General features: G+C 50.5%; 1 protein-coding gene across 1 annotated transcript in view; it reads right to left on the bottom strand.

Annotated features, from left to right (window-relative positions):
- Window positions 1–20,516, bottom strand: part of DCP2 (decapping mRNA 2) — a 53,505-nt gene extending 32,989 nt beyond the window's left edge. Inside the window, exons 1-5 of the mRNA XM_078620492.1 lie at window positions 20,126–20,516; window positions 16,439–16,499; window positions 4,939–5,029; window positions 4,258–4,385; window positions 163–261 (exon numbers count right to left, since the gene is read on the bottom strand). Of these exons, the coding sequence (XP_078476618.1) occupies window positions 163–261; window positions 4,258–4,385; window positions 4,939–5,029; window positions 16,439–16,499; window positions 20,126–20,178 (432 nt within the window). The 5' untranslated portion in view covers window positions 20,179–20,516. The remainder of the gene's footprint in view (window positions 1–162; window positions 262–4,257; window positions 4,386–4,938; window positions 5,030–16,438; window positions 16,500–20,125) is intronic.
- Between the last annotated feature and the right edge of the window lie 1,881 nt (window positions 20,517–22,397).

The raw sequence follows: 22,397 nt of genomic DNA on the forward strand, positions 1-22,397 counted from the left end.
CAAACGGCTGTACGCTGTATGGACCTGAAAACTCAATTTTCATGTACAAGAATATGGGGTAAACCGTATGGGTTGACAGCTATGGAATTGATCTTTGCTTACACCGATGATGATGATGATGACTGTGGCCATCAAAAGTAGCGTCGATGTGTATTGGGGTACCTCTCGCACGGCGCAGTCGTGAGGAGCTTCATCCTCGTTCACCTTCCCCTTGGGGAAACCCCACGTAGACTTGGCCAGATAGCCCTGCACCAGCAGCACCTGATTTACACACACACACAGTGTATACACACACACACACGGTGTACATTTACACACACACGGTGTACATTTACACACACACACATGGTGTACAGTGAGGGAAAAAAGTATTTGATCCCCTGCTGATTTTGTACGTTTGCCCACTGACAAATAAATGATCAGTCTATAATTTTAATGGTAGGTTTATTTGAACAGATACAAAATAACAACAACGAAATCCAGAAAAACGCATGTCAAAAATGTTATAAATTGATTTGCATTTTAATGAGGGAAATAAGTATTTGACCCCCTCTCAATCAGAAAGATTTCTGGCTCCCAGGTGTCTTTTATACAGGTAACGAGCTGAGATTAGCAGCACACTCTTAAAGGGAGTGCTCCTAATCTCAGCTTGTTACCTGTATAAAAGACACCTGTTCACAGAAGCAATCAATCAATCAGATTCCAAACTCTCCACCATGGCCAAGACCAAAGGGCTCTCCAAGGATGTCAGGGACAAGATTGTAGACCTAGACAAGGCTGGAATGGGCTACAAGACCATCACCAAGCAGCTTGGTGAGAAGGTGACAAGAGTTGGTGCGATTATTTGCAAATGGAAGAAATACAAAAGAACTGTCAATCTCCCTCGGCCTGGGGCTCCATGCAAGATCTCACCTCGTGGAGTTGCAATGATCATGAGAACGGTGAGGAATCAGCCCAGAACTACACGGGAGGATCTTGTCAATGATCTCAAGGCAGCTGGGACCATAGTCACCAAGGAAACAGTTGGTAACACACTACGCCGTGAAGGACTGAAATCCTGCAGCACCCGCAAGGTCCCCCTGCTCAAGAAAGCACATATACATGCCCGTCTGAAGTTTGCCAATGAACATCTGAATGATTTAGAGGACAACTGGGTGAAAGTGTTGTGGTCAGATGAGACAAAAATGGAGCTCTTTGGCATCAACTAAACTCGCCGTGTTTGGAGGAGGAGGAATGCTGCCTATGACCCCCAAGAACACCATCCCCATGGAGGTGGAAACATTATGCTTTGGGGGTGTTTTTCTGCTAAGGGGACAGGACAACTTCACTGCATCAAAGGGACGATGGATGGGGCCATGTACCGTCAAATCTTTGGTGAGAACCTCCTTCCCTCAGCCAGGGCATTGAAAATTGGTCGTGGATGGGTATTCTAGCATGACAATGACCCAAAACACACGGCCAAGGCAACAAAAGAGTGGCTCAAGAAGAAGCACATTAAGGTCCTGGAGTGGCCTAGCCAGTCTCCAGACCTTAATCCCATAGAAAATCTGCGGAGGGAGCTAAAGGTTCGAGTTGCCAAATGCCAGCCTCGAAACCTTAATGACTTGGAGAAGTTCGATAATTGGTTTTTTACCCTTTTATCTGGCAACAAAACTGACACCTCTTTTACAAGGAGTCAGGTTTGCATAAACCACAATACCTGCAGTCATAATGCAAATAAAAAACATAACTCTGATAATGTATGCACTGTCCTTGAAGTTGATTGGTCCACACCCGAGATAGCTTTGCTTAGAGCCTAGTCTCACATGATGTTGGACCAGATGACGCCAAAAGGCGCACAACTCAAAGATAATGCACCATCAGAGTATGAGAGCTCGGGGCAAGCATTTACACCATTGGAACCTCATTTGCCAGAAAAAAAATATGATAATTGGTGTTTTACCCTTTTATATGGCAACAAAACTGACACCTTTTTTACAAGGAGTCATGTTTGCATAGACCATAATACCTGCAGTCATAATGCAAACAAAAAACATAACTCTGATAATGCATGCACTGTCCTTGAAGTTGATTGGTCCACACCCGAGATAGCTTTCCTTAGAGCCTAGTCTCACATGGTGTTGGACCAGATGACGCCAAAAGGCGCACAACTCAAAGACAATGCACCATCAGAGTATGAGAGCTCGGGGTAAGCATTTACACCATTGGAACCTCATTTGCCAGAATAAAAAATATGATAATAGTTTTTTTACCCTTTTATCTGGCAACAAAACTGACACCTTTTTTACAAGGAGTCATGTTTGCATAAACCACATGTTTGCATAGACTTGGAGAGGATCTGCAAAGAGGAGTGGGTCAAAATCTCTCCTGAGATGTGTGCAAACCTGGTGGCCAACTACAAGAAACGTCTGACCTCTGTGATTGCCAACAAGGGTTTTGCCACCAAGTACTAAGTCATGTTTTGCAGAGGGGTCAAATACTTATTTCCCTCATTAAAATGCAAATCAATTTATAACATTTTTGACATGCGTTTTTCTGGATTTTGTTGTTGGTATTCTGTCTCTCACTGTTCAAATAAACCTACCATTAAAATGATAGACTGATAATTTCTTTGTCACTGTATACACACACACACGGTGTACATTTACACACACACACATGCACGGTGTATACAAACACACACACGGTGAACATATACACAGACACGCACGGTCTATACACACACACGCACGGTGTATACATACACACACACGGTGTACATATACACACACATACGGTGTACATATACACACACGCGCACGGTGTATACACACACACACACACGGTGTATACACGTATGGGTTGACAGGTATGCTACTATACACGACACTATACACTACACAACTACATACATGTCATTCCCCTATCAGTGCCTACCTTATCACAGACCAATTCAGACCTTACTGGTCACCTCCGTGCCCCTTATAAATCTCAACGTTCATCCTAAAAAGTCCCATCACAAGGGAAAAACCCACACAAATAGACAAAACTAAATGTTTTTGCCCGTATTGAAACGGCCGAACGCCGTGTGGACCTGAAAACTCAATTTCCCTGAACAAGAATATGGATTCTGGCTTAGCAATCATTGGAAGGACGTAATAAACCATTTCGATACACATTAGGGTGGGTAAAATAATACATAGTGTTATGTTGAAATGTATAAGGTATAGGGTGGTTTATAGTAATACAGTATATAATTTAATGTTGGGTTTATCTATGGCAGTATATAGTACGGTATATGCTCGTGTGATGTAAGAGAATAAAGTTTAGATGGAAGCATATTATATAATTTTTACGACGTAGAATTGTAATGTATTACTTGCTGTTAGTAACTCAGCTTATTGTATAGTAAGTATACTGATGGTGCTATGCAGTTTATACTTTAGTTTTTATGTAGTTTATACTTTAGTTTTCTACGTGGTTGTTTAGTAACTGCAGCTACATATCATTAACATTCCTTTCCTTTGTTAATGCTACTCCCTGCACCACCCCTTGGTGCTGCTGATCCTGCATAATGCATGGGCATAATATGACTTTGAAACCCGCCCGCCCACCTCCTACGCATTTTCCATGAATATGCTAAATTCCTCTTCATATGCACATTCTTTTTGTTAAGGCGCTCTTCCACCTCCAACCCAGTTTATATATAAGCTCCTAGCTTGGTAGTGTCTCATTCTTCACCTGAAGACGGCTGCTTGCGTTGTAGCCGAAACGTCGTGAGAATTATTTCATTTTATTATTTTATTACTTCCCTTCTACGTGACTTTACCGAAAGAACCAAGAAGAAGAATATGGAGTTAACCCGTATGGGTTGACAGGCATGAGTGCGCACGTGCATGCGTGAGTGTATGTGCATGTGTGCGTGTATGCGTGCGTGTGTTGATGCGTGCGTGTATGCGTGCGTGTGTTGATGCGTGCGTGCATGCGTGCGTGCATGCGTGCGTGCGTACATGCGTGTATGCGTGCGTGTATGCGTGCATGCGTGCGTGCATGTATGCGTGCGTGTATGAGTGTATGTGTGCATTGATGCGTGCGTGTATGCGTGCGTGTGTGCGTGCATGTGTGCGTGTATGTGTGCGTGTATGCGTGCGTGTATGTGTGTATGCGTGCTTGTGTGCATGGGTGCGTGCATGAGTGCGTGTATGCGTGCGTGTATGCGTGCGTGTATGCGTGCGTGTATGCGTGCGTGCGTGTGCTTGCTTGCCGCCCCCCTCTCACGTGCTGCAGGCTGGGGTCCAGGATGATGGCGCCGTAGGTGGGCACCCCCATCTTGTACTCCTTCCAGTCCTGCAGCACCGAGGCGACGTCCTCGTTGCCGCCCAGCAGGAAGGGGCAGTGGGCGAAGAGTGGAGGGGGCGGCGGGGCGGGGGGGGGCCGGAGCGTCAAGGAGACAACGACGACACGGAGACAGAAATACGGAGGAGAGGCCGGAGAGCAACGGGAACGACGACGGCGGTGGTGACACCGTCAATGGCGCAGCAGCCGCAGCAGCCTAAGCAGACGCAGCATCCGCAGCAGCCGCAGCAGCGGCAGAACGGTGGCGCATCGGCGACACTCTCAACAGCAGCAGAATCATCGCCAACACACGCACCAGCAAGAGCAGCGCTCTCATAACGGCAATAACATTATCAGCGGCATCAGCAACACTGTCATGACAGCAGCCATCGCCAGCGTATGGCATCGAAATGGGAGAGGCTTAACCAGGGCGGCCGCTGGGCTTGAACAGCGAACCCCTGCCACGAGCGGCTAAACGAGCTGTCGCTGGGCCACGTCACCACAAACTGCGACCGTGTGAGACACTCACAATCGCTCTGTGTAGTGACTGTGAGTGACCGTGTGAGACACTCGTTCTGTCTAGTTACTGTGAGCGACTGCGTGGTGACGGCAGCGAGAGGATATCAGCGCGGGCGAAGTCTGTGAGGCTGAGCAGCGGTAGGCTGGGGTCTCCCTCTTGCGTGAAGTCCAAGTAAAACCAGTGGGCCAGTTCGATCTACACACAGCACGCACGAACGCGCAAGTACACAGATAACATACGTGTATACACACACAGTATATACACACAAACGCAGAGTATATATACACACACACAGTGTAAACATACACACAGTATATACAGTGAGGGAAAAAAGTATTTGATCCCCTGCTGATTTTGTACGTTTGCCCACTGACAACGAAATTATCAGTCTATAATGTTAATGGTAGGTTTATTTGAACAGTGAGAGACAGAATAACAACAACAAAATAAAAAAAACGCATGTCAAAATTTTATGAATTGATTTGCATTTTAATGAGGGAAATAAGTATTTGACCCCTCTGTAAAACATGACTTAGAACTTGGTGGCAAAACCCTTGTTGGCAATCACAGAGGTCAGACGTTTCTTGTAGTTGGCCACCAGGTTTGTACACATCTCAGGAGGGATTTTTCCCACTCCTCTTTGCAGATCTTCTCCAAGTCATTAAGGTTTCGAGGCTGACGTTTGGCAACTCGAACCTTCAGCTCCCTACGCAGATTTTCTATGGGATTAAGGTCTGGAAACTGGATAGGCTACTCCAAGACCTTAATGTGCTTCTTCTTGAGCCACTCCTTTGTTACCTTGGCCATGTGTTGTGGGTCATTGTCATGCTGGAATACCCATCCACGACCCATTTTCAATGCCCTGGCTGAGGGAAGGAGGTTCTCACCAAAGATTTGATGGTACATGGCCCCATCCATCGTCCCTTTGATGCGGTGAAGTTGTCCTGTCCCCTTAGCAGAAAAACACCCCCAAAGCATAATGTTTCCACCTCCATGTTTGACGGTGGGGATGGTGTTCTTGGGGTCATAGGCAGCATTCCTCCTCCTCCAAACACGGCGAGTTGAGTTGATGCCAAAGAGCTCCATTTTTGTCTCATCTGACCACAACACTTTCACCCAGTTGTCCTCTGAATCATTCAGATGTTCATTGGCAAACTTCAGACGGGCATGTATATGTGCTTTCTTGAGCAGGGGGACCTTGCGGGCGCTGCAGGATTTCAGTCCTTCACGGCGTAGTGTGTTACCAACTGTTTCCTTGGTGACTATGGTCCCAGCTGCCTTGAGATCATTGACAAGATCCTCCCGTGTAGTTCTGGGCTGATTCCTCACCGTTCTCATGATCATTGCATCTCCACGAGGTGAGATCTTGCATGTAGCCCCAGGCCGAGGGAGATTGACAGTTATTTTGTATTTCTTCAATTTGCGAATAATCGCACCAACTGTTGTCACCTTTTCACCAAGCAGCTTGGCGATAGTCTTGTAGCCCATTCCAGCCTTGTCTAGGTCTACAATCTTGTCTCTGACATCCTTGGAGAGCTCTTTGGTCTTGGCCATGGTGGAGAGTTTGGAATCTGATTGATTGATTGCTTTTGTGAACAGGTGTCTTTTATACAGGTAACAAGCTGAGATTAGGAGCACTCCCTTTATACAGGTAACAAGCTGAGATTAGGAGCACTTCCTTTAAGAGTGTGCTCCTAATCTCAGCTCGTTACCTGTGTAGTAACGCTTACGACTCGTTGACACCGGAGTTGGAGGCACACTTGTTTATTTGAATACCAACTTTGTGACATACACAATTGAGGGGGTATCGGCCCCCTCACCCGTCTATCTGAGGACACACCTCTAGGCTAACCTTAGCCTGCCTCTGAGTCCTCCACTAATGGGCTAGGGGAGGCTATCTTGGCCCGACACTGGTCAGTCGGGCCCGGTACCCAGAGTCCAGACCAGCACTGGCTCTGGCTCTGGTACCACGCCACTGGCTCGAGCCTGCGCGGTCCTGATAAGGACGGCGTACCAGGGGGAGTCCAGGGCTCTATCTCAGACGTCTTCCGCCTCCTCTTCTTTAGCTAAACATCACTCCCGAGCCCCCCGATACATTCCCCTTTTATACACCCCCCTCCCTGAGGGGTGGGGCCCCGGGGGATCGTAACGTCCGAAGCGCGGACGTCGTAGAGGGCACCTGCCCATGCACTGACGTAGCCCCGCCCACTGTGCTTGTTTACCATAGGCTGCCATGCATAACGGGCTCTCTGTAACACCCCTACATCACCCCCCCCCACATAGCATGCAGCCGTCCCGGCTGCCAACATACAAAAATTTGAAAATAAAGGTGCCTTCACCCCCTGACTTGTGCCTCACTATTTTTGAACCATAACAGGAACCAGAACAAGACACAACAACAAGATGAGAAACAACCCGTCGCACCCCCCCGAATAAATACGAATTCCGTAAAAAAAAAACAGCTTATATACAACCAGCAGGGAACCCACCCCGCACACACAACAAACGGTGAACCCAACATATGTACATCCGAGGAGCGGGAAACACACCATCCACACAACACCCAATAAACACAACAGCTATGTACACATTTTCCGGCCTCACAACAGTTTGCGCATTTTAGCGCGCGTCCTTGCAGCGGGCCCCTCACACGGGGTAACCCCGCGTGGCGGACCATCAGGTGGCGACTGTCCGTCTTGAGGTGAGCATTCCTCTGACTCCGCGTGACCCTCGGCATCCGCAGGAGGGGTGATCGGGCGTGAGCCCGTCACTCCTGATGCTCCTGAAGGTGGCACAGCCGGCAAGGCATTAGGTGAGAGCGACGGAGACGGACCCAGCAAGTCGGCCGACCCCCCACATGTTTGGCCACGCGTGTGTGAAGTGGGGTTGTGTACCGCAGCGAAGGGTTTTAATCTGGAGGGGTGCACGAACCATCGCCGCTTCCCCCACTTGATGCGCACGCACTGCGGACGTAACACCTCCACCACTTCCACAGGGCCCCGCCACGGCCGCACCAGTTTAGAGGAGGTTGCCAGTGGCACCTGGGGGCAGTGCAACCATGCCTTGTCCCCCGGCATCCACTGCAGCATGTGCGCTCGACTCAATCTGAGGCGCTCATTTGCCTTCTGACGGAGGTCAGAGTTTTGCCTTGCAGCATCCCGTGCCTCGGTCAATTTGTCCAGATTAAATTTAACATGGTCAGCCAGATTAGTTTTTCCCTGCGGCACAGGGATCCGCAACTGGGCACGAACAGGCGGGTCTGGTTCTCGGCCGTACATGAGGTAAAAGGGAGAAAACCCCGTAGCCGCATGGGGTGCCATCCGGTACGCCGCCAAGACCCCCTGAATTTGTAGGTCCCAATCCGTTTGCGAGTCCGAAACTTGTTGTGATAACATGGACGAGATGGTGCGATGCAAACGTTCGACCATCCCGTCAGTTTGTGGGTGATATGGGGAGGTCCGAATTTTCTTTGTGCCCAGGAGATCGCAGACTTGTCTGAGTAGTTTACCGGAAAAATTTCTGCCCTGGTCAGTCAGCAGCCTCTCCGGAGCACCTTTGTCCAGGACATAACCCTGAACAAAGGCCTCCACGATGGCTGCTGCCGACTGGTTGGCCAGAGGCCAGGCCATAGGCCAGCGTGTAAAATACTCGACACCCGTCAACAAATATCTATTCCCTCTGGGGGTGGCGGGGAATGGTCCCAAAATGTCCAGAGCGACCAGCTCGTTTATCCTGGACACTTTGATCGATTGCAAGGGCGGGTTAGACTCCCGTGCCGGCGGTTTGCGTTGTGCACATTGAGGGCACGATCCCAACAAATCCCCAACATCCCTCGTCATGCCAGGCCAGTAAAAATCAAGTTGCAGCAAGGCGAGAGTCTTTTGGGTCCCCAGGTGTAGGAGGCGCTCATGAGCGGCCCATACCACCCTACCCCGCAACCCAGTAGGGACAACCAGCCGATGTCGACGTGACTTCCCGTCCCAATGCATTAGCAGACCTTGGCACATTTCCCATGCGTCGGAAGCACCTCTTTTTCCCCCCGCCGCACCGCCAACGCGACGTCGCCACCCGAGGAGGGAGACATCCTCCATCTGGAGGCGCCCCCATTCAATGACGGGCAACCCCAACAGGGAATCTTTGCCCTGTTGTTCGATCGAATTAGGAACCATTGCATCGTCGTCGTTGGCGGCCGCCAAGACAGGTACCGATGTGTCCCCTGGAGGCCTGCAACGTCCAGACCCCAGGAGGCATGCACACTCGGAGGTGGTTGGCAAGCGTGACAGAGCGTCCGCGTTGGTGTGGCGAACGCCCTTACGGTATGTGGTTTGGAAATCGTAATCCTGGAGGACCTCCAACCATCGGGACAATTGTCCCGATGGCTGTTGAACCCTCAGGGCATACTGCAGTGCCGCATGATCTGTGCGGACGGTGAAATGCCGACCGTACAGATATGGGCGATATTGTTGGACGAAATGGACAATTGCCAACAGTTCCCTACGGGTGACACAATACCGTTGCTCCGCTGGAGACAACACCCGACTGCCGTACGCAACCACACGTTCCACGCCGTCAACCACCTGGGAGAGCACGCCCCCAATACCCGTGTTGCTCGCATCGGTGTCGAGCAAGAACGGTTTTGAAAAATCAGGGTAAATCAGGGGAGGAGCGTTTACCAAAGCGTCCCGAAGGGAGCAAAAAGCAGCTTCCTCCTCCTGACCCCAGCAGAACCGAACCCCTTTAGATGTCAAAGCATGTAGGGGTTTGGCGATAGTCGCAAAATTAGCGACGAAGCGTCTATAATACGACGCAAACCCAATAAAACTCCTAACCTCTCCCACTGAGGTGGGAGTCGGCCAGGAGCTTACACACTGCGTTTTGGCGGGATCGGTAGAAATACCTGAGCGCCCCACGATGTGCCCCAAATAACGCACCGACTCGCGTAACAAATGGCATTTTTGGGGCTTAAATTTCAAATTAGCAGCCCGCATCTTTAGGAAAACCGCCCGCAACCTCTGGAGATGTTCATCAAAAGTTTTGCCAAAGACAATGACGTCATCCAAATAAATCAGGCACGACTCCCATTGCAACCCAGCCAAAACCAATTCCATCAACCGCTGGAAAGTTGCCGGCGCTGAGTGTAAGCCCATCGGCAACCCGTTGAATTGAAACAGGCCGTGCGGAGTACGGAAAGCAGTTTTAGGCTTTGAATCATCGTCCAGAGGAAGCTGCCAGAATCCCGAAAGTAAGTCCAATGTGGAGAAGAATCGCGCGCCCGCCAAGGCGTCAAGCGATTCGTCCATCCGTGGGAGCGGGTATGCGTCGGCAACCGTAATTTTATTAAGGCGCCGAAAGTCAACGCAAAACCGCAACGAACCGTCCTGCTTCTTAACCAGGACGATCGGCGCTCCCCAAGGGCTGTTGGAGGGAGAAATGATGTCGGCGGCTAGCATGTCATCAACAGCCGATTTGACATGGTCCTTTTCGGCGGGACTCAACCGAAAAGGATTCTGGCGTATTGGCGTGCTGTCACCCGTATCAATGTGGTGACGCAGCAGATGAGTGCAGCCCAAATCGTATTTATCCCGACTGAAAACGTCGGAAAATTCCCGCAGTAGTGTCTTAAGACGTTGGCGCTCTAAATTTGAGAGGTCCGTCGATCCCGCGCAAAGCGCCTCGAGCCACCCTTCATCGCTGTCCGAATGTGGCCGCGGTGCAGGGACAGCGCCAACATGACTCGCGACGGGTTCCTCACAGGGCACCGGCGTTGCGTGAGCAAGCACGGTCCCCTGTGGGACCACCACCGTCTGCGAGCCCACATTGAGGACCGCGATGAAGGGTTCTCCTTCCCCTCTCACTATGGTCTGGGCCGGGAGTAAATTAGGTCCACTGACCCCGGCCCTAGACGGTCCCAACAGAACCCCTTGAGCCCCAATGCCCTTAGCGAAGGGCCGCCGAAGTTTCAAGGGGATCAACATTTGCGCCCCCGGAGGAACGCGCACCGTTCTATCTACGAACGCCGGCACCGTCGCGCACGCCGTCCGGCTCGTAGCGGGGGATGGCAGAAACGCCATGCGTCGGCCCGATGGGAGCTCAATGCATCCCTGGTCGATTAATATCCTAATCGGCATTTTGGCCAGGAAGTCCGTCCCCAGCAGGCACGGAACCGCCAGCGAGGAGGAAACAAAAATGGGCCCAGATAATTTAATATCCCCGACACAAATCTGGGCTCGAATTTGTCCGATGATGCCAAGTGAACCCCCGTTAGCAGCAAAGAATGGTACATTAACAGGCATCAAAGGACGGCTCTGGGCAGGGAGAATGTTATAAATCAACTCCGAAATAATGGTCGCCGATGCCCCTGTATCGACCAGGATGCGCACCTCGACCCCATCGATGTGACCCACAACGGCCGACGACCCCGACGACGCGGCTACAACCCGATGGGCCAACACGGACCACTGGCTGGGTTCAATGTGAGTACCCAGAGCGGTGCGTGTTGGTGTCATGGTACGCGATATTGGCCCCCCCTTCGCTGCGGTGTTCGAGTGTGTGACGGGCGTGTGCGTGGGCCAAACATGAGGGGTGCCGCGACTCGCCGGATTATGATGGTGGAGCTTGTGACGAGGGCCGGCGTCCCGTTGAGGTGTCGTCCCGCGCTGCCGAGGAGAGCGGCACCCCGAGGCGACGTGGCCCCGGATGCCGCAGTTATAACAGCGTGGAAGCGCTGGTGGCGACGATGGATGTTGTAGACGGCTTGAACCGGCCCGGTCCTCCCGCGCTCCCGCTCCGTGCTGCCGTCGATGGTTGATGGCGCAAACCTCTTCCGCCGGGAGGGTGGCCGCAGCGACGGCGCGCCCGCTCGCCGCCTTGCTGGCCTTCCGTCGTTGAGAGGACAGGTTTGCGTGGAGGAGACGGGCCGCTTGGAGGGAGCACATTTCTGCATCGTCCTGTGCGACAATGACGATGTCTAAGTCGTCCGCCAGCAAAAGTATCTTTTCTGTCACCATGGCGTCGATCCCCTCGTCGTCCATTCGTGGAAAGGCTTCCTTTGCCAGCGCCAGGAGGCTTGTACGGTACGCCAGGGGCGACTCCTTCGTCCCCCGCTGGCGATCGTAAAAAAGTTGACGACAGTCCGATGGTGGCCCATACACAGCGGACAGCACTTGCATCGCCTTCCGCAGCGTGGAACGCCTCTCCTTCGTTGCCGATGTTAGTGTGGCGAGGGCGTCGCTGTCGAGGAGTGCTGGCAGTGCTCGGAGAGCCTCGGCGTCTGTCCACTGTGCCATCTCCTGGTGAGCGAGGAAGCGCCGCTGGAAGCCGCCCCAGTCGCCCTCCTCGCCCACAAATTCTTTGAGCGGCGGCAGTCGCTGATGTAAGGCAGCGGCTGCAGAGGACGATCGCGCTCCCTCGTCTCCCTCACTCGACTCAGCGTCGGCCCGAAGCAGCGATGGCATCGCCGGTCGCACCCGTGGTGACGCGGCAGGTACTGTACTCCCGCCGTTGGACGCGATGCTTAGAGCGGCCACGCCCTCAACAGCAGCTGCGGCGATGGCGGGAGTTTCAAAATGTTGCTCCGTTGAAATGGCGGGAAGGCGCTGTGGTCGTTGGCTGCTGTCGCCTCGTGGCGGTCCCGCAGCCCCCAGCCGTGTGATGTTATCGAGCATGGCGGCTGCGGCGTACAGCAGCTCGGCCAGCTTCGCGTGCGCCTGCCTCAGCCCCTCCGTCGACGGCTCCCCTTCCTCCAGCTGCTGTGGCGTGGATGCACCCAGCCCCGGCTGCTCGATGGCATCTTCAGCCGTCTCGGGCTCTCCAACTGCAGCGGTGTCCTCCGCCCCTGGTACTCCGACTCGAGTCGTCCGGCGTGTATCCATGTTCGTACTTTGTTTCACTTCTGACGCCAGATGTAGTAACGCTTACGACTCGTTGACACCGGAGTTGGAGGCACACTTGTTTATTTGAATACCAACTTTGTGACATACACAATTGAGGGGGTATCGGCCCCCTCACCCGTCTATCTGAGGACACACCTCTAGGCTAACCTTAGCCTGCCTCTGAGTCCTCCACTAATGGGCTAGGGGAGGCTATCTTGGCCCGACACTGGTCAGTCGGGCCCGGTACCCAGAGTCCAGACCAGCACTGGCTCTGGCTCTGGTACCACGCCACTGGCTCGAGCCTGCGCGGTCCTGATAAGGACGGCGTACCAGGGGGAGTCCAGGGCTCTATCTCAGACGTCTTCCGCCTCCTCTTCTTTAGCTAAACATCACTCCCGAGCCCCCCGATACATTCCCCTTTTATACACCCCCCTCCCTGAAGGGTGGGGCCCCGGGGGATCGTAACGTCCGAAGCGCGGACGTCGTAGAGGGCACCTGCCCATGCACTGACGTAGCCCCGCCCACTGTGCTTGTTTACCATAGGCTGCCATGCATAACGGGCTCTCTGTAACACCCCTACACCTGTATAAAAGACACCTGGGAGCCAGAAATCTTTCTGATTGAGAGGGGGTCAAATACTTATTTCCCTCATTAAAATGCAAATCAATTTATAACATTTTTGACATGCGTTTTTCTGGATTTTGTTGTTGTTATTCTGTCTCTCACTGTTCAAATAAACCTACCATTAAAATTATAGACTGATCATTTCTTTGTCAGTGGGCAAACGTTCAAAATCAGCAGGGGATCAAATACTTTTTTCCCTCACTATACACACAAACACAGTGCATAAACAGTGCATATATGCAGTGTATACACACACACACAACAACAATAGCCGCCATTTGCCACTAACTGGTGGTGACCGAGGCGCTTGTGCCAGGCCAGGTGCACTTTGAGGCTATCACATGCGGTCCCATGGGTCGACTGACTGAGACGACTGGCAGATGTACCAGCTGTGCCCCGACTATGCCAACTTGCTGCATTTTAGCCGCCCGACGCTCCGCTCATTGTTGTGAGCGTCGCTCCTCTGCCCTCCGTTGTCGCTTCTAAAAAAAGCTACGAAGCATAGTGGGGGCATTACCTGGTAAAATACAAACAGTTAATAATTTAGCTTTGAATTGTGTCAACTGTAACTGGTCCGAACGAAACTCCGGACCCAGCCATAAATCGCAATGCATGGACTCCAGTGCTTAAATCAGCACGCAACCACAGGCAGAACGCGCAAATTTCAAATATACAGCAGGCAGGCGTCATCGGGGTCAGGATCGAACTCACGCCCTCCTGTATACCAGGCGAGGTAGTTAACATCTCCTAGCCACAACAGAGGTTTAAGTGGGGTAGATCGCGTAAATATAAATGCGTCATTAAATCTGTCACCACCACCAGACGCAGCCAATAGTCAAGTTTTTGTTATGTTATTTGAGACATGCCAATTAGTGAGAACTATCCGGTTGTTTGTTTTTTGGAGAGTAAACGCACAGCACACAATCTTGATTTGAAGCTTTCGTGACTGCAGGAATCCATAATCTTTGGTTCTTTCGGTAAAGTCACGTAGGTACAAAATAAAATAAATCACGACGTTTCGGCACAACACAAGCGTCCGTCATCAGGTGGGAAAGCACAGTCTGCTGCTGAGGCAGACTGTTTTAAAAGGTTTGAAACGGGTGTAGCCCAAGCACACATTTACAACCTGAGTAAACCGTGACGTTACGCCTCGTCAGGCGACGGCCGGAATTGTGGATAAATCCTCCTCCTGCTGCTCCTGCTTCGGTCTTGGATCGCCGGCTTCCTTAGCGTCAGCCGCACTCACCCCCGAAACACTACACAAGCGGCTCCGCCACCAAATTGCCACGAGGTCTTGTGCGGCTCAAATCGTCCGCAAACCCTTCCGACACCCGCCATCCATCCCAGTGCTCGCCCAGCCACGTTGGCGTCTTGTTTGCCCGAACGAATGCGGCGTCATAAGGTCGCTCTCATTAAAGACACACACAAAGCGCCCACCACAAATGAACCGCCACAGCAACACCTTTGCTGCTGATCTTGCCAAGGGGCGTTAAACCATCATCACGCTAACTCCACTCATCCCCGCAGCAGCAGCTATACACTACACTACACACTACACTACACACAACACTACTATACACCACACTACTATACACAACAGGACGATACACAACACTACTATACACCACACTACTATACACTACACTACGAAACACCACACTACTATACACTACTATACACTACACTACTATACGCTATACTATACACAAAACTACTATATACTACACTACGAAACACTACACTACTATACACTACACTATACACTACTATACACCACACTACTATACACTACACTACGAAACACCACACTACTATACACTACACTATACACCACACTACTATACACTATACTATACACCACACTACTATACACTACACTATACACCACACCATGATATTACATTGAGAACTACTTGTTGCTGTGCTTAGTTTGTTGTCCTTCCACCCGCACCTCCAATTAGCGCAGTTGGCTACGTACGGTGCGACAGAAGTCCAACGCAGACACACACGCACGTACTAGTGAGCAAACCGGTTGCGCAACCGCGCACAATCGGTTGCCGAGATGTCCACACGCCACGCACGAGGCCTGTGACCCAGCCGTGTGGAGGCAGCGAGGGGGGGGGGGTTGGTGGATCGCGGCGACGAAAAAACGTGTGCACCGCCGCTCCCACCCGTGTGTATACACTGTGTGTATACATTGTTATTTGTGTGTGCAGATAGTCCCCAAGTTACGATGGTCCGACTTACAATATTTCGATCTTATGATGGCGATAGCGATACGACAAAATTGTAAAATATTTTAAACTTCCCGCGACAGGCAAACGCAGCAGCGTACGAGGTACGATACTGCACGTTGGGACGCTGCCGGGATGTACACATCTCCCGCCTTTCTATTAAATTGCAGCTCATATAGGTTGGCTAAGAATTTACCTTGTTTTTTTACTTTACATTTTACTGTGCAATACAGTATTGTAATTAATAAATACATACAGTATATAGTTTATACAGTACGGTACTGAAAATTGCTCCGTTTTGCCAAATTATCACCATTCTTTAAGACTCCTGGGTAGGCTAGGCCATCTTCGACTTACGATATCTTTGACTTACGATGGAGTCGTCGTAACGCATCTCCATCGTAAGTAGAGGACTACCTGTATACACTGTGTGTTTACACACTGTGTCTTTGCTGCCTGAGTATTCTACGTACGATATCTGCCTACCTGGGCGTGCGCGCGTGCCGTGTGTAGGTCGAACTGGCCCACTGGTTTTACTTGGACTTCACGCGAGAGGGAAACCTCAGCCATCCGCATGGTAAAGAGTGAACCCGGTTGTAGGCCTCCCCAAGGTCGACTCGGCCTCAAATGAGTACCTCGTGTGCTGCTTAAATATCGCCACCCGGGCGGTATTCGGTTGCACGCAACCGTAGGGAATTGACCGTAGGAATTCAACTGTAGGAATTCGACCGTAGGGATCTAACCGTAGGGACTCAACCGGAGGGATTCCACCATAGGGATTCCACCATAGGGATCTAACCGTAGGGACTCAACCGGAGGGATTCGACCGGAGGGATTCCACCGGAGGGGTTCGACCACAAGGGATTCACACTGACCTGAAAGCAGAGTCGCACCGGGGCCTCTCGCTCCTCACTCGGCACGTGCAGGATAAAGCGGCTGCAGGGAAAAACGCAGCGCGCGCACACACACACGTACACACACACGTACACACACACACGTACACACACACACACGTACACACACGTACACACACACACACGTACACACACACACACATACAAACACGCACACACGCACGTACACACGAGACATTAGACACAAGCTCACATGCGCGGGTGTAGCAGCGGAGGTCAGATAGGTGCTTGTGTGGATAAAGTGCGGGATATCCAGGATTGTTAAAGGGTAGCTGGTGTAAGTTGATAACGGTCTTCACAATCGGTTACCGGTTTTCCAAATGTCAGGAGAGTGTATCTGCAGCGTGGTACACGTGTAGTCTGCAGTAGTGCACGTGTGTGTATAGTCTGTAGTGGTACACGTGTGTGTATTCTGCAGTGTGTATATGCAGTATAGTACATGTGTGTGTATAGTATGCAGTGTGTATGGTATGCAGTGTAGTACAAGTGTGTATAGTATGCAGTGTGTATATGCAGTGTAGTACACGTGTGTGTATAGTATGCAGTGTGTATGGTATGCAGTGTAGTACACGTGTGTGTATAGTATGCAGTGTGTATGGTATGCAGTGTAGTACACGTGTATGTTTAGTATTCAGCGTGTATCTGCAGTGTAGTACACGTGTGTGTATGGTATGCAGTGTAGTACACGTGTGTGTATAGTATGCAGTGTGGTACACGTGTATGTTTAGTATTCAGCGTGTATCTGCAGTGTGGTACACGTGTACAGTGAGAGAAAAAAGTATTTGATTCCCTGCTGATTTTGTACAGTTGCCCACTGACAAAGAAATTATCAGTCTATAATTTTAATGGTAGGTTTATTTGAAGAGTGAGAGACAGAATAACAACAACAAAATCCATTTTAATGAGGGAAATAAGTATTTGACCCCTCTGCAAAACATGACTTAGTATTTGGTGGCAAAACCCTTGTTGGCAATCACAGAGGCCAGACGTTTCTTGTAGTTGGCCACCAGGTTTGCCCACATCTCAGGAGAGATTTTGACCCACTCCTCTTTGCAGATCTTCTCCAAGTCATTAAGGTTTCGAGGCTGACGTTTGGAAACTCGAACCTTCAGCTCCCTCCACAGATTTTCCATGGGATTAAGGTCTGGAGACTGGCTAGGCCACTCCAGGACCTTAATGTGCTTCTTCTTGAGCCACTCCTTTGTTGCCTTGGCCGTGTGTTTAGGGTCATTGTCATGCTGGAATATCCATCCACGACCCATTTTCAATGCCCTGGCTGAGGGAAGGAGGTTCTCACCCAAGATTTGAAGGTACATGGCCCCGTCCATCATCCCTTTGATGCGGTGAAGTTGTCCTGTCCCCTTAGCAGAAAAACACCCGCAAAGAATAATGTTTCCACCTCCATGTTTGACGGTGGGGATGGTGTTCTTGGGGTGATAGGCAGCCTTTCTCCTCCTACAAACACGGCGAGTTGAGTTGATGCTAAAGAGCTCCATTTTTGTCTCATCTGATCACAACACTTTCACCCAGTTGTCCTCTGAATCATTCAGATGTTCATTGGCAGACGGGCATGTATATGTGCTTTCTTGAGCAGGGGGACCTTGCAGGCGCTGCAGGATTTCAGTCCTTCACGGCGTAGTGTGTTACCAATTGTTTTCTTGGTGACTATGGTCCCAGCTGCCTTGAGATCATTGACAAGATCCTCCCGTGTAGTTCTGGGCCGATTCCTCACCGTTCTCATGATCATTTCAACTCCACGAGGTGAGATCTTGCATGGAGCCCCAGGCCGAGGGAGATTGACAGTTCTTTTGTGTTTCTTCCATTTGCGAATAATCACACCAACTGTTGTCACCTTATCGCCAAGCTGCTTGGCGATGGTCTTGTAGCCCATTCCAGCCTTGTGCAGGTCTACAATCTTGTCCCCGACATCCTTGGAGAGCTCTATGGTCTTGGCCATGGTGGAGAGTTTGGAATCTGATTGATTGATTGCTTCTGTGAACAGGTGTCTTTTATACAGGTAACAAGCTGAGATTAGGAGCACTCCCTTTAAGAGTGTGCTCCTAATCTCAGCTCGTTACCTGTGTAGTGGTGATAACTACTCGCTGTTCGCAAGCTGTGAGAGAGCGAATCATAAACAGGGTTTTCCCGCTCGTTCGAACGGTCAGGGTCATATAAGGTAAGGTGGGATCCAAACGCCAGATTGGGAAGGACCAATCGGAAAGTTCCACAAGGTGGCCGGGGATTGGACAACCCGGCCACGAAACGGTATAAAAGCCAGAGCGCTGAGAAGCTCTGGGCCAGTTCTGCTACATGAAGACCCAAGTTGGCCAAAGACATCTAGGACCCTGGACCAAGCCCTGCAGCCCTTATCAGGGCTAGGGCTCAGTGTAACCAGTGGTCGGGGAGAGATTAGGTCCTAGATAGCAAGGACCCTGGCTCCCAGCCTTCCCGCCCTTGTGAGGGGGAAGGTCCTGAGCGACCAGAGGTCGGGGACCCGCCGGGCCAGCGCTGGGTCAGCGTACCTCCTTAGAATAGGAGCTAAGCGTGAGTGTGGAGTTGTATAAGGTCCGGAGGCTGTACCTCCTCAGGGTAACGGGTGAGGGGACTGTATACCCCTTTGTGTGATAGGGACTGTGTATTAAGACAATAAACAGTGTGTGCCATAAAGAAGTTTAGAAGTCCGTACTTTACAACACTACACCTGTATAAAAGACACCTGGGAGCCAGAAATCTCTCTGATTGAGAGGGGATCAAATACTTATTTCCCTCATTAAAATGCAAATCAATTTATAACATTTTTGACATGCGTTTTTCTGGATGTTGTTGTTGTTATTCTGTCTCTCACTGTTCAAATAAACCTACCATTAAAATTATAGACTGAACATTTCTTTGTCAGTCGGCAAACGTACAAAATCAGCAGGGGATCAAATGCTTTTTTCCCTCACTGTATATAGTACAGTCTGCAGTGTGGTACACTTATGTGTGTGTGTAGTATGCGTAGTATCTGCAGTGTGGTACATGTGTGTAGTAATGCAGTGTGGTATAGTATCTGCAGTGTGTATAGTACAGTATACAGTATATATAGTGCAGTATGTAGTGTGTATAGTACAGTATACAGTGTATATAGTACAGTGTGTATAGTACAATATGCAGTGTTTATAGTACAGTATGTATAGTGCAGTATCCAGTGTATATAGTACAGTGTGTATAGTACAATATGCAGTCCATAATCAACGTTTTTGGGTTTAGATCGCGTTATTTATAAATGTGGCGTAACCCTCCACCACCCGATACGGCCAATCAGCATCATCGGGCGAATTGCCCGATGATGCTGGATGCAATTACCAGCGAAACGTCGTACTCAAATTGTAAATGTTGTGGCTTCAACACACCGGTGGGCTAAAGCAGTGAACTATTTGTCTTTTGTCAACGTGACACATTTTTACTGATTGGCCGTGTCGGGTGGTGGAGGGTTACGACACATTTATAAATAACGCGATCTAAACCCAAAAACGTTGATTATGAATAACAGTGGTCGCGAAAGCCTACGTGTTAAACACACAATATGCAGTGTTTATAGTACAGTATGTATAGTGCAGTATACAGTGTGTATAGTGCAGTGTATGTAGTACAGTGTGCGAGTCTCGCCTGCACAAATCGTTGAGGACGCTCCCGGGAATCGCCGTCTTTCTCGCGTCCATTGGGAGATGTGGGTGGTGGTGGTTGTTGCTGTGTTCGGTTCGAAAGCTAGAAGACTTCCCGACTGTGGAAACTTTGAACACTTGAACTGCGAGCCAGCGAGAGGAGAGAGCCACAGAGAGAGAGAGAGCCACAGAGAGAGTGTGCGTGTGGGGGGAGCGAGAGGAGAGGGAGCTTAGAGAGCGAGAGGAGAGAGCCACAGAGAGAGTGGGTGGGGGGAGATAGCGAGAGGGAGCGAGGTGAGAGAGCCACACAGAGAGAGAGAGGGAACCGAATCCACTCCGCCGCTTCTGAACTGAGAGGGGGGGTGGCGCAGCAGTCGCCCAACTCTGAAGACAACTTCCGGTGGGGGGTAACTAGGCAACGTCCGGTGGGGCGACTTCCGGTGGGGGGGGGGGTAACGAGGCAACTTCCGGTGGGGTGGGGGGTAACTAAGCAACGTCCGATGGGGCGACTTCCGGTGAGGGGGGGATAACGAGTCAACTTCCAGTGAAGTAACGAGACAACTTCCGGTGGGGGGGGGTAACTAGGCAACGTCCGGTGGGATAACTAGGCAACGTCCGGTGAGGTAACTAGGCGACTTCCGGTGGGGGGGGGGGGGGTAACGAGGCTACTTCCGGTGGGGGGAGGGGGGGTAACAAGGCAACTTCCAGTGAGTTAACAAGTAAATTTCTGCTGGGAAACGCCATCCATTGGCATCATCAGCCAGGGTCTCTCAACTGCTGGATGAATGCCTCAATACCCCAGCCTCCCCCCCCCCCCATCTAATGCACCATCGACATCATCATCCAGGGTCTCTCAACTGCTGCACAACACGCGCTTGATGCGCCGCTGGTGGCGTGGATGCTTGAGATTTGAGACCGCGGTTACGCGAGACCGGATACCGTGGTTGGCCACACGGTGCACGGGATGCGATATTACGCGTGGGTACTCAAATGCGTGGTTGTCAAACCCCTGTGGTTGGCGAGGGATCGCTGTAATCGGCCGCCCCAAAGCGCACCTTCGTGAGCAGGTTCACAACTTAAATTACGGTAGATCGTCGATTGTCCGGCGACTTCGGGGGGAAGGGTCACTGGACGTTCAAATACGCCAGATAATGACTAAATCATTATTTAAAATTGAAAATGTATACATTGCCTTGTTTTATTTATATAGCGCTTTTCCCGTGCTCAAAGCACGGAACAGTAACCCCTATTCAATATTACACATGCTCAAAAAGATATAACTATTGTATGAAAAAAAACAAAAGGCGTACGTATAGAACATAAGAACAGCATCACAGAGAGCATTCAAGGGACGGAATATGGTGGGTGAGTAGAGGAGGGGATTCAAACAAGATTCTAAATAGATGCGCTTTTAATTGAGTTTTGAAGGTGGAGATTGACTCAGCGGATCTCATCTCAATGGGCAGTGTGTTCCATAGCCTAGCGGCAACTGAGGCCCCCTATCAACCAGGGAGCAGAGGTTGGTGAAAGGCACAACAAGTTTATGGGTGTCAGAGGATAGTAGGGCGCGGGCCGGAGTGTAACAGTTAAGGAGTTGGAGGATGTAGCCAGGTGCAAAGCCACGTACAGTCGACCCTTCCACATCGCGGGGGTTAGGGGTACAGGCCCCCCGTGATCTGATAAAACCGCGTCAAAGTTTTTGGTCGCCTTGGTCCCCTTGGCAAGCGAAGTGAGCACCTCCAGCCGGGGGGTTTGGGGGGGGGCTGTGAGCGCGTAGAACCGCAGTTCTTTTCGCAAACTAACTTTTGACAAAATTTTACTTGATTTGAAGCTTTCGTGACTGCAGGAATCCATACTTTTTGGTTCTTTCGGTAAAGTCACGTAGATAGAAAATGAAGAGATCACGACGTTTCGATCGCAACACAAGCAACCGTCATCAGGTGAGACAAACACAGCAGGAGAACTGCTGATAAAGGAAAGAAAGAGAATTGATGCCGGACTCCTGCGTCAGCAGTTCTGCTGCTGTGTTTATCTCACCTGATGACGGTTGCTTGTGTTGCGATCGAAACGTCGTGATCTATTCATTTTCTATCTATGTGACTTTACCGAAAGAACCAAAGAGTCTAAAAATGTTCTTGAAAAAAATTGCGTATATTTATGGTATTAAACAATAAAATACATATATTTTCAGCATTTCTGAGTTTCTAAACTGTTTAAGTTATCTCGACATTTCTAGCCTTTGCGTGTCGTCTGCTGGCTTTCGTGTTCTTTTGGCA

The sequence above is a fragment of the Lampetra planeri genome, chromosome 72 (genome assembly GCF_965212315.1).
Source record: "Lampetra planeri chromosome 72, kcLamPlan1.2.h2, whole genome shotgun sequence".
Taxonomy (NCBI): domain Eukaryota; kingdom Metazoa; phylum Chordata; class Hyperoartia; order Petromyzontiformes; family Petromyzontidae; genus Lampetra; species Lampetra planeri.